Below are 12,661 nucleotides of genomic sequence, written 5' to 3'. Positions count from 1 at the left end.
GTTTGGTTTTCATCCTCAAGTCAATAGAGATTGAATAGTTTTAATGAAGCAAAGGGAAGGACAGGCTGTGGAGCTGACTGTGTCCAGACCTGGCCTCCATGGAGTGGATGCCCACACCTGGGCTGCTCAGAACAGGTAGATGGGGGGTGGGGAGAGGAGGCAGGCATCTGGGGCTGGAGGAAGGGTGGAACAGGATGTGGGCTGAGAAGCCAGGTCCAGGGGCAAGGTGGTCATGCTGACTGTGCTATCTGGCAGGCCCAGGGCCTCATTGAGCTCAGTTTACCCAGTTTAAGTCAAACAAGGCCCCTGTCCCCTCCACCCGTCAGCGGGGTTCATGACTCAGACCTAATGGATGCTGTATTGCCGTCATCAAGGAGGGGCTGTATTGCCGGAGGAGCTGGGCACCCATCCAGGTCTCAGCAGGCAGCCTGAAGTCTGCTTGGGTGAGGCTGGGGAGCGTCAGCTCAGCCAGCAAGCTCGGCCCAGGCCTTCACTGTGACCTGGGGCAGGAGGTGGAAGAGTCTCTAGCAGCCCTGCCTGAGCTCTATTCTGTCCTTATTGTGTTGATCCCAGCACTTGTGTAGGTGCCCAGGACTTTTAGGGCTTGGCCTCTGTTCTGCTTCTAGGAATCTCCACTCAAACTACTTCCTTGGCGTCACAGAGGCTGCACATGTCTCTCCTCTTCCTGTCCTCTTCTGGGCCCTCACAGCCACCCTGGGAGTCAGGCTGGAGGTGGTACATATCAGTGGGTCCATTTCTCAGATGGGAGCACATGCACAGGCTCAAAGAGAAGGGATGCACCCAAGTTCACTCAATGAGTTGGTGGCTGGGCTGAGACCTGAGTATGAGCTGGCTGTCTCCTGCCACTCACTTCCTTGTTCACTCAGCTCCAGCCATCATGGATTCTTTGATGCTTTCCTCCTGAGCACACTAAGCTTATCCCATGCCAAGCTTGTTCCTGTCCCAGGGCCTTTACACTTGCAGTTCCTCCACTTGTCAGGCTCCTCCCCAGATCTCTGCAGGACCTGCTCCTTCTTGCTCAAACATCACCATCTATAAGAACAGCTTCCTTCCATTTTGTCACTTTCTCACCTTACAACATAATTTCTCTTCGTATAACATACTATGTGCTTATTTTGTATTTCTTTGTAGTTTGCCACTTCACTAGAATGTAAGTGCCTGGAAGACAGGGACTTTCTCCATCTTATTCATAGCGGGCCCCTGGTGGCTAGAATAGTGCATGAAATAGGAGGCACTTCATATTTGTTGAAGGAATGAACAAACGCAGATCACCTCACTCCTGGTGCAGATATTTCTCTCTGTACCTCTCTGCATCCCAGAGAGGCCAGAGCAGGGGGATGGTGAGAGAGGGGTTGGCTCAGGCTGCAGGGAGGCAGTCTTGCCCCTTTGCCAGAGGCACACCAGGCACGCTGAAGCAGGCTGTGGCGTCTGAGGTCTGGTGTGTGTCAGCGGGCTCTCTGGGGTTCTCATGATATCCCAGGAGCCCTGGAGGACCAGTAGGGATAACAATTGCCTCCACTTCACACCTCTTTCCCAGTGCTGGGATCATCTCTGTCCTTGGACGCGCTGTCCTCTGCCCCCCTCTTAGAACCAGCACTCAATATTTATTGGGCACCCACTGTGTGCCAGGCTCAGGATTGGGCACCCAGAGATCTTCATCAGCAGGGTGGACAAGCAATCACCACCAAAGCACAGGGGGAAGGCTCTGACAGGGAGTAAGAGCAGTGGGATGGGGTATTCAGGGTGGGCAGCAATGACCTTGGTCAGGTAGGTGAAGGGCAGTAGGGAAGGCTTCAGAAGCAGGGAATATTTGAGTTGGTTCTTAAAGGATGGTTGAGGGTGAGGCGGATAGAGATGGGAGGCTGGGGCATTGCCAGCAGAGAGAATAAATTGTGCAAAGGATTCAGTAGGACAGAAGAAGTGAGTCCGGAGTGGGGCTGGGCAAAGGTGAGGCTGATAATGTTGGTGGGAACAAGATGTTGAAGGGCCTTGAACACCAGGATAAGGACTCTGTGCTTCATCCTGCTAGCAGCGGGCACAATTACAGCATTTTGGGCAGCAGTGACTTGGTCTGGTTTGCGTTTTAGGAAGCTCATCCTGGCCGCTGTGTGCAGGGGTTTGGAGTGGCAGGTGGGGAGCCAGGGGTATGAGTTAGGAGACTATAGAGGTGGCTGGGTCAGAGATGAGGGCGGCCAGGACCAGGGGGTGAGGGTAGGTGTGGAAGGATAGATTCAAGAGTTGTTTAGGAAGCAGAACCGACATACTCAGTGGGAAGGCAGAGAGGGCAGTAGGGTTGGCTCCCAGGCTCCACGGCTGGAAGGTGGTGGGATGTGGGGTGAGATGCAGAGATTTGCCCCCCTGACCATTCCAGACTCATCTCGTGCCCCTGTCCACTCACTGCCCTCACTTTAGCCACCTTGGCCTCTGGGGTCCCTGGACGTGCAGAGGTTCGTCCTGCCACAGCTCTCTCACACGTTGTTTCCTCTGCCCGCAACACTGTTCCTCTCTGCCGCAGCCTGCCCTGCCCACAACCCCCGGGCCTTCACTGACTTCCCAGATGGATGGGTCAGTCTTGGAGCCTCCTAAATCACTGAGTGTGTCTCAGTCATGGGACTTATCCCAGTGATGATGATACAGTTCTGCTGCTCATTTAGCACCAATCACCCACTTAACCACAAGTTCCTTGAGGGCAGGAACTGTCTGACTTATTCCCTGCTGTATCCAAACACTCAGCATGGAGCTGGGCACCTAGCTACTCATTAAACTCTTGTTGAATGAATGAATGAATTCTGAATTAATGAATGAGGTTTATTTGGATATACTGACACCCATGGGGTGCTGCCCAATAGCAGTTGGATTTAGGAGTCAGGCTCACGCTTTGGTTGAAGGACAGATTAGGAAGTTTGTTACTGTGAGTGAATCTGGAAGGTTGTTTGTTTGAGGACAGAGACCTTGGGCAGCGGGTGGCGGTAGGTGGGCTCGGAACCCTATAGGCTGCCCTTGACTTTGAAGGATACAGTACTCAAGCTGTCTGGTTCCTTGAAGCAGCTAGAACCATCAGCAGCTATTCCTGGCACATTCATAGAGGTCTAATGTCCAAAACAAAGGAGGTGACAAGTTCCTTTGCTCCCCTGTCTCCTTCTCACTCTAACCTGGGACACTGGCAGGGAGACTTGGGGACCAGGTGAGACATGTAGAGAGGCCCAGGAGTTTCATCATATGCAAGGGTTGGGGTCTGGACCTGTTCAGCCTAGAGGTGCTCATCTGGATTTCATGCAGGTGCAAGAGGCTAGAGACAAAGCCAGGACCTGCACCAAGGAGTCTCAAGGAAGCAGACTTCTTGTGCGAGGAAGGACTCTGTTCAAAACTGTCCAGCAGTAAAGACAAATACTGCATGAAATCATTTATATGTGGAATCTAAAAAATAAAACAAACTAGTGAATATAGCAAAACAGAAACAGACTCACAGAGGGAATAAACTAGTGGTTACCAGTGGAGAGAGGGAAGAGGGGAGGGGCAAGATACGAGAAGGGAACTGAGGTACAAACTACTATGTATAAAAAATAAATAAGCTGTGAGGATACATTGTACAACACAGGGAATATAACCAATATTTTATAATAACTATAATTGGAACAGAGAATTTAAAAATTGTGAATCACTACATTGTACACCTGAAACTTATATAATATTGTACATCAATTAAAAATAATTTAATTTAAAAACTGAGACCTTAAAAAAAAAATCCAGCAATGAAACTGCTCCCCATCCCTGGAGGATGAGTGACTTCTTGGGGGGCTGCTGCAGGAAGGCCTGAGTAGAAGATAGGAAACAGGACATAGATGACCTTTAAAGTTCCTCTTCCTTTATGAGATGACGCTCTTGCCTTAGGACAGGTAAATATTTGTTCTGCCCAGCTCCAATGGAAGGTCACCTGCCACCTGCCGCTTACCGCCTGCCACCTGCCACCTGCCACCTGCCTCAGAGTCATTCCTGAGAAGGGGCAAGAGGATCTTGAAGCTGAGTCATGGACCTCAGGCTGGGCTTGGCTGTAGATCTGGGGCTTCTATCAGTCTCTAGGGGTGACTGCCTGCAGCCCGCAAAGGGGCTATTCTTGAACAAGAATCCTTCCCACTTAACTGTTTTTACAATGCATCTGTAGTCTTGAAATCGTTCGAAGTAAAAAGGTCAAAAAACAACAACAACACTAGAACTTTAATTCAAATATTTCAGAGTAAGGGTCAGCACCTGCAGTTTAAAATTCTCCCCAGGGAAATTTAGTCTGCAGATGGAGCTGAAAATCACTAATCTAAATGAATTAGAGAAATGCATATGTAAATATAATTTTATTATTCTTTTTATAAATCAGAAATTCTTTGAAAGCAGATAAACAAATATCTTATTCATATATATATATAGTGTAAGTAGGGGGACTTTTGGGTATTGATTTTTCTTGAACAGAATCTTATTTGTATTTAACCCATTTAAATGTAAATATAGGGAGAGAGGGTGTTGCTCAGAGGTAGATCAATGCTTAGCATGCAGGAGGTCCTAGGTTCAATCCCCAGTACCCCCACTAAAATAAATAAATAAATAAACCTAATTACCTCCCCACCCCCCCCAAAAAAGAAAAAATGTAATGTAAATGGACATAGAATACATGCAAAGCACAAAGGCATCTTCTTTGTTATATCTTTATTTTGCCTTTTTTTCCTGTCAGTTTTGCCCTCTATGTGGTACAAATAAATAAAAATAAATGAAAAGTAAATTTCTATTTACATTTATACCTCATTTCATATTCTGCAAAATGTTTTCCCATCTGCTATCCTCACTCACATCTTCACAGCAGCGCTAGGAGGGAGACAAAGCCAGAATTATTATCCCCACTTTGTGATGGGTAAACTGAGGTCCAGTTAAGGAAAGTGGCTTTTCTGAGGTCACAGAGTTGGTGAGTGGCATCATTGGCAAACGAGCCCATGATTCCAGCCCCTTGTCTCTGCCTCTGACCACCTTCCAGTTGCTTTTTTCTCTAAATTGTATCCAGTTGCTTTTTGGTTTGTTTTCTTTTTGATCTCTCTGTCTCTCTCCGACTTAGTTTCTCTCTGCTTTTCTCTTTCTACTTCAATTTCCCTCTCCCTCTTGCTCCAGTCCTTGGACTGGAGTCAGCTTTGCAAGTTGTCCAGACCTTTCCTCACTTCCAAAATCTGCCAGCCACAGCCCAGCCCCAGGCCACCACAGGCTCTGCTGAGAGCAAGCCCTTTCTGGAAGCCAGAGTGCGGATATTACCTCTGGGTGACACTCTCCGCCTCTCCATCTGGCCCCAGATAAGATAAGGGTGGGCATCGGCACTATAAACAGCTTCCCTGGCCCAGGCCCCAGCCAGCTCAAGCCACTGCAGTCCAGGATCAGCATGGCTGTCCGCCTGTGGGTAGTTACCCTGGCCTTGGCTGCCCTTTTCATTGTGGACAGGGGTGAGTGGGTAAAGCCTGGATTCTCTGTGGTTTGGTGTTGGTAGGTGAGCTTGGGGTGGGGGCAAGAGGCAGGGGTCTGGAACACCCTGGGAGGCCTTGGTTTTCTGCATGTACCTTCTTTCTGCACCCTGGGCTAGGAGAAAAGACACCTGTTCAATGCTAGAGTTCAAATGCTAACTCTGGCCTAGAATTACAAAAGTCCCCTCCCCTCTGGGGGTCTCCAGCTATAAAGTAGGAGGAGGTTGTTCTAGTTCAAAGCTACAGTGGGCAACTACTGGGCTAGAGATCGGGGAGGCAGAAAGGAGCAGGCCTGTCTGCAGGAAGATAGGCAAGTCTGCTGGATGCAGGGTGGTGGGTGCCGGAGAAAACCTGGTCTGGGTCCTCTGAGCTCCCATCTGCTCTGTCAGGCTGTGGTTGTGGGCCTGAGGGTAGCCATGTGAACACATGGGAGCCCTCACCCTGGGCTGGACACATGCTGCTGGAGTGGGGCCTCCTCAGGGCCTGGGGCATTTCTGCAATCTCGCACCTGCTGTGCATCAGGCATTGTTATGAGCCCTTAAAACGCAACAGTGATCAAAACAGAAAAAGAACTGCCCTGATGGATCTTAAATCCAATGGGGTAGGAAGGAGAGGAATTGACAATAAACAAAATAGGTGCAATGTATGTTAAACAGTATGTTAGAAGGTGTTGAAGGCTAAGGAAAAATATTGGGCAGGGTGATGGGGATTGGGAGGGTTGCAAAGTTAAATCAGGGGAGTTCTATCAGAGGTGGTTCAAGCAAAGCTTGAAGGAGGCAGGGGAGTAAGCCATGTGGGTGTCTGGGAGAAGAGGGTTTCAGGCAGAGGGAATAGGCAGTACACAGGCCCTGAGTTAGGAGCACGTCTGGGGTGTTTGAGGTACAACAAGGAAGCCAGTGGGGCTGAAAGTGAGTCAGGGTTGGGGTGCCAAGTGATAAGAGAATATATGATACAGGCAACTGGGAACTATAATGGGTCAGGCCTTGAAGACTGACATGAGAACTTAGCTTTTCTTCTAGTGAAATGGGAGGCACTGTAGGTTTGTGAACAGAGTTATGTGTTAAAAAGGATTGCTCTGGTTGCTGTGTTGAGAATAGACCTTGGACCAAGGCCAAGGGCAACCTTGCGGGTAAATGTAATTTTCCCCCACGTCATCCAGGAAGGAACTCTGACACCACAGGGTTCTGAACTCCTCCTTCCCCCCACGCACTTAAGTGGTCAAATCCTGAACACTCACTCTTGGTGGGGCACTGCTACATGGGGGCAGGGACAAAGCAGCCCCAAGGCACGCAGGTCCGTAGGGAGGCAGGAGTGACCCAGTGAGTGGGATAGCACATGGTGGTGGAAGAGAAGCTGCTATGGTCTGAATGTTTGTGGCCCCCAAAATTCATGTGTTGGAATCCCAAATCCCAAGGTGTTGGTATTGGGAAGTGGAAATTTTGGGAGGTGATTATCCCATAAGGTCAGAGCCCTCGTGAATGGGACTAGTGCCCTTATAAAAGAGGCCCCAGAGCGCTCCCCCGCCCCTCCCACCTGGCAAGCACACAGTGAGCAGGCAACAGCTACAAACCAAGAAGGGGGTTCTTTCCAGACACCAAATTTGCCAACGCCATGATCTTGGACTTCCAGTCTCCAGAACCATGAGAAACAAATATTTGTTGATTACAAGCCACCCAGTTTATGCTAATTCAGTTATAGCAGCTGGACTGAAATGGAAGCCCAAGTCCAGGCCTGCTCAGGAAACCCTGAGAACATTAGGGAAGGCTTTGTGGGAGTCTGTGTGTAAGCCTGGCTTTCAAGAGGGTATGAGTTAATAGGAGAAGGGGAGTAAGGACATTTCAGGCAGAGGGACCAGCACAGGTCAACACAGAGCCTGTTCTGGAAGAGTGAGCAGAGAGGAATAGTTGGGGTGTGGGGGCATGGAGAGGTGTCCTAGGAAGAGCCCAGGGGGAAGTTTGGGATCAGCTCATGAGGGACCCTAAATATAAGATGAAGGGGCTTAGTGTTCATGACAGGGAGCCATGGAAGGGCTTTACATTTTTTAATGCTTTCGTCCGTCCCCCACCCCCAACAGTTACATCCCACAAAATGCGCAAATCTTATCATTCAATGAATCTTACTCAATGAGTTTTGACGACCTGTGTAACCCAGACCCCTATCAAGATACAGAACATTTCCATCACTCCAGAAATTTCCCTCATGCTGGTCAGTCCCTGCCCCCACCCCACCCCCAGAGGCAACCACAGCTCTGACTTCTTCCTGCCATAGATTACTTTTCACGCTCTAGAATGTCACATAGATGAAACACGGTATGCATTCTTTTGTGTCTGAATTCTTTGGTTCAGTGTGGTTTTGAGATTCAGCCATGTTGCTGCATGTTTGCTCATTTTTATTGCTGAGTTGTATCCTGTTGTACATGTGTATCACTGTATACCCATTTGCCTGTTGAAGGACATTTGGGTAATTTCCAGTTTGGGTAATTGTGACATGGGACGGTTTTGAGCAGGGTGGTGACAAAGCTAGATTTGCAAGTTGACGCTTAAACAGGACACTAGAAGTCAATCCTTGTTCTCTTCTCCCCTCTACCTTGGCAATCTCTTGTAATAACATCTCCAGGAGAAGCTAAAACCACAGAGCCTTGCACGCCTTCGGGGGTGGAGAACTCTCCACTTCTGGAGACAGCCTCCTTCATTAAGGTGTAGCTCCCACTGAGAGAAAACTCTGGAGCCCACACCTACCTCTTTGTAGCCTCCTTGTGCAGATGGGCTCTGCCCTGTGAGGTGGAGAAGAGCTCATCTCTCCTTTGGCCCCAGAACAGCCCTTGAGAGACTTCAGGGAGCAGCCTGCCCTTCTCCAATTTACACAGACACCTTTCCTGACACCTGTGGCTCCCGTTCCCTCATCCACCCATCATGCTCACCATTCCCATCACACTTTGCTCATGTTCTATAGGCAGTTCATCCAGACCTCGAGAGGCCATGGGGCACAACTGTGTGTGGGATGAGCAGGCTGTGGAGTGAATGTGTGCAAATCCCAGCTCTGCTGGTGTGCTGCTTTACCTCTGAGCTTCTTTCATAGGTCGGTCACCTTACCTGGGAAACCGACTCTGGGATCTGTAAGCAGTTTACCAGGGAGTGCTCAGGGGGCAACACCTGTGAGGGGTGAGGGGAACTGTGATGCAGTGGAGCGGGGGTGGCCCCTGAGCATTGTTCTGAAGAGCAACAAGGAGTTCAGATCGTTGTACCCACATTAACCTGACATCGGATATGGGCTGTTCCCAGGTAGGGAATGTGACCTTGGGCAAAGCAGCCCTGTCTTCTGAGGGCGATTCCTAGGAAGGGACGCGATGTGAGCAGCTAATACTCCTGACAGCTGAGGAAATGAGTGCCTCAGTCCTGCAGGTGGGATCTGGGGAGTGGACCACTCATCCACTACTGCCTCCTCTCCTCCCTGTTACATAGGGTCAGGGAGACGTGACGAGTAGTCAAGATCATGTGTTGTCAATGCCTGGGATACACAGTAGCCTTATTACTATATTATTATCATGATGATGATGATGATGATGATGATGATGATGATGATGATGATGATGGTGGAACATAACAATCCCAGTGGGATCTGATTAATATGGAACAGCCTGGATTTTCATCTCCCAAACTCGAGGCTTTCTGTCTCGGTTCTTGTAATACAAGGTCGCTTGAGTGCACTGCTTTCCCTTGAGAAATCCCAGACTGGGTAGTGGCTGGGGCAAGTCCCTGAAGAAGCAGTCCTCAGAACCCCTGGACCCAGAGCCTAGAGCCGAAATCATCTAATACTTTCTTCTTTGCCTTTCAGAAGGACCAGTGTCGGCAGAAAAGCCCGTTTTCTCAAGACTGGTAAGGGGGCTATTGCAATTCTAGCCCCAAGGCTGCTGTTCGGCCTTCCCCGCTACAGAGGGGACCCCCTCATCTGTGGTGTGAAACCAGGGTTTTTCTTCTTTACATTCCTGCTCATATATCATCGGTGCTTCCACAGCAGCCAGGGTAGCCTCCCGAGCCTGCATGCTCCCCAGGTTAGCCCTTCCAGGCAGGCCCAGCCCCTTCGCCAAAGTTTGCACCGCTAATCAATGCAGAACTCAGGTCTCTGGGGCCTGGGACCATCACTGCTGCATGGCGCCGCCTCCCTCTCCTAGGCCCTACCCCAGGCCCTGATCACAGTCCTGGCCCACTTCTTTCCCTGACCACAGGGCTGCCTGAAACCCTTTCAGACTGAGCCTCAATGAAGTCCTGTTTCTCCAGCCTTCTCACACCAGGGGCCTGGTAGGTCATGCGGGCCAGGGTGAGTTCTGCAGCCCCCAGAGAGGAGGGGCCTCCCAGGAATGATGGGTGGTTCTGTCTCCCTGGGTCCTCAATAGGACCAGCGGCAGAGCTTCTAGCTGGACCCTGGAAGGAGCGTATGAGCCCACAGACACAGGCACACACCTGGAGGCCCGCATACTCAGGCTCAGCAGATATGGTACACACTTATGTACACACCCACGGCCACAGCCACACACACAGTCATGCACACACACACAAACATGCCAAGAGGCCTTGGTTGGTTTCATGCTCTTTGGACCCACACTGGGGCCTTCTTGAATCTGGCTCCTCCCTGGAGCCCCCCCGGCTCTAAGCAGAACCCCTAGATCCCTCTTCTCTGCCTCGGAATCCCTGAGTGCCCTCCCTCCATCGCTCTCTTCCTCTCTTCCACAGCCACTCTGTGAGCACATGGCAGAGCCTCCTAAATGTCCCCTGACATACAACCCGGTCTGCGGCACTGACGGGGTCACGTATGACAATGAATGCAAGCTCTGCTTGCTCCGGATGTAAGTCCACCCCCACCTTCCCCTCGGCCTGCTTGGGCGGGCTCCATCTATGGTGCACACGAGTCTGAAAGGAGCAAGACTTGACCGCCTCTTCTTTCCTTCACACTTGGGCTGGGAAGAGAGCTCCAACGTTTCCCCATAACAGAATGAGCACAAGTATAATTCAAAAGAAGGCATACGATTCCAAAAAAAGAAAGCCCACTGGTGGGTGGCTGGGGGTTGGGGCAGAAACCCTGGGTTCTTTTCCTTGCTCTGCCCCCGACTGACTAGGTAATTTGTTCATTTATTCCTCCAGCCAGCAATTATTTTTTGAACACCAACTATGTGCTGGGCACTGGGGATACAATAGGGCAGAATAAGCTAGGCAGCATTACTGGCCTCCTGGGGCAAACCGTCAGCCTACGGGGAAGCCAAGCTGAAGGTCAGCCAACTGCAGCACAGATGCCAAAGGCTCAGGTCAGGGAGCACAGGGCACCGTGGGTGCCAGGCAAAGGGCAAGGGCAGGGAAGGCTTCCCAGAGGAGGTGACACCTCAGCTCAGCCCTGAGGAATAAGTAGAAATTAGCTTGGCAGAGGGGAGGGTATAGCTCAGCGGTGGGGTACATGCTTAGTATGCATGAGGTCCTGGGTTCAATCCCTGATATCTCCATTAAAAACGCATGTGCGCACGCATGCACGCACACTCACACACACACACACACACACACAAGCAAAAACCGTAAAGAAAAGAAATTAGCTAGGGAAAAGGGAAGGTAATTCCAAGAGAAATAAGTTTGGAAAGATAGAGAAAGTGAAAATTTTTATATTTGAGGAAATGTAAGAAATTGGATATGCTAGAGCATTAAGTTTAAAGGATAAAGGGGGGAAGTAAGAGATGAGTCTAGAGTGAGCAGGGCCAGGACATGACCCTGGTACCTCAGCTCTTCTATTTGGTTTCATTTCTTCCTTAATAAGACCTTGAGCTGACCAGAGCCAAGTAAGATCATGGAAGAGAAGAAAGTCTTTGGAAGCTGCAACACTCTCGACAGAGAGGCAGGAGAGCAGCAAGACACTGCCCTAATGTAGAAAAAGATCATGATTGGGCGTAGAATTGACAGGCTGTGAGACTGGATGTGGCCGGGGCAGGGAGGAAGCAAGAGCAACATGCTGGTTTCTAACTTGTAGGCTTGAGTGGCTGGTGGTGCCATAAGGGGAGAGGAGCAGGGGTGTGTAGCAGGGCTGTGGGGCAATGATGTTTGTGGATGGTCGAGCCTCCAGGACATCCCAGAGGGAGGGAAAAAGTAGAGTTCAAGACAGAGGTCCAGGCCAGAGACAGATTTGCAGCCATCAGCCCACAGAGGTGGTTGAAAGCCCATGAAGCTGAAACCTCCCTGGGGGAGGGTGTACAGAGGGAAAAGCTATTGAAGGATGTGCCAGGGACCCCTGGGGCCTGCCCTGCACTGTACACTGGGTGGGTGGGCAGAAGTCAGCAGGGCATCTGAATGGACTGGGCTGGGGTTCCTGGAGGGTATGTGACAGTTCCTGAGGAGGTGGCCTCGTCTTTGTCTGCTGTGATCCTAGAAACACCAAACAGGACATCCAGATCGTGAAGGATGGCCAGTGCTGACCACACAGGAGCTCCTTAAGCCAAGAAGCTTCAGGCTGGAGAATGGTGGTGGGCGTGGAGATGATATGACATGAAATAAAAGATCCAGCCCAACCCCGCCAAGTGGGTCAGTGTCTTTGGGGACCCAGGGGAGGTGGCTGGGGTGGGAGGGGAGGGAGAGTTTTGCCCTGTCCTCCTTACTCTGAATCTGATGTACTCTCCATCTCTGCATCTCAACCCTGCCACACATTCCCCTAGAGGTCCCACACATCTTCTGCCTTCTTGAAGGGGTCAGGGCTCTGAAAGGCCAGCCCCTGTCCCCAGGACTCTGACCAGCACTCCTGTCTCACCCTCCTGGCTGATACTCAGGCAGTGTACGTGGTGCACATGAACTGCTTATTAAAATATTGAACTAGGACCGTAACTGTTGAAAACAGGTGCTCTCCCAAGCCCTTGAGTGTCTCCCTGCATCCTGGCTACCCACAGCAGGATAACTTCCAGACCCTGCTCTGCTCTTTTGGTCAATATCCACTCCGACCGCTTGTTAAATATGTCGATATTAGACATAACCTCAGGCACACACAGCATACATGCACTCACACAGTGGCCGACAGGAACACACAGCATCCAGAAATCCTACCATAGACAGAGATCTCAGCCCGTGTCAAATACCCGCTCTCTTGGCCAAATTTTATAGGAGGAGCCTCTTGATAGTGGTGATGAG

At 50.4% G+C, this 12,661-nt stretch overlaps 1 protein-coding gene across 1 annotated transcript; it reads left to right on the top strand.

Moving 5' to 3' along the window:
- Positions 1 to 5,431: 5,431 nt before the first annotated feature.
- Positions 5,432 to 12,137, top strand: SPINK4 (serine peptidase inhibitor Kazal type 4). The gene is made up of 4 exons (XM_031447229.2): positions 5,432 to 5,492; positions 9,345 to 9,385; positions 10,241 to 10,353; positions 11,913 to 12,137. The coding sequence occupies exons 1-4, from the start codon at positions 5,432 to 5,434 to the stop codon at positions 11,956 to 11,958; spliced, it is 261 nt and encodes an 86-aa protein (XP_031303089.1). The 3' UTR covers positions 11,959 to 12,137.
- Positions 12,138 to 12,661: the final 524 nt, after the last annotated feature.

Source organism: Camelus dromedarius, chromosome 10 (assembly GCF_036321535.1).
Source record: "Camelus dromedarius isolate mCamDro1 chromosome 10, mCamDro1.pat, whole genome shotgun sequence".
NCBI lineage: Eukaryota > Metazoa > Chordata > Mammalia > Artiodactyla > Camelidae > Camelus > Camelus dromedarius.
The sequence above is the reverse complement of the archived record's forward strand: the minus strand, read 5'-3'. Positions and strand labels throughout refer to the sequence as shown.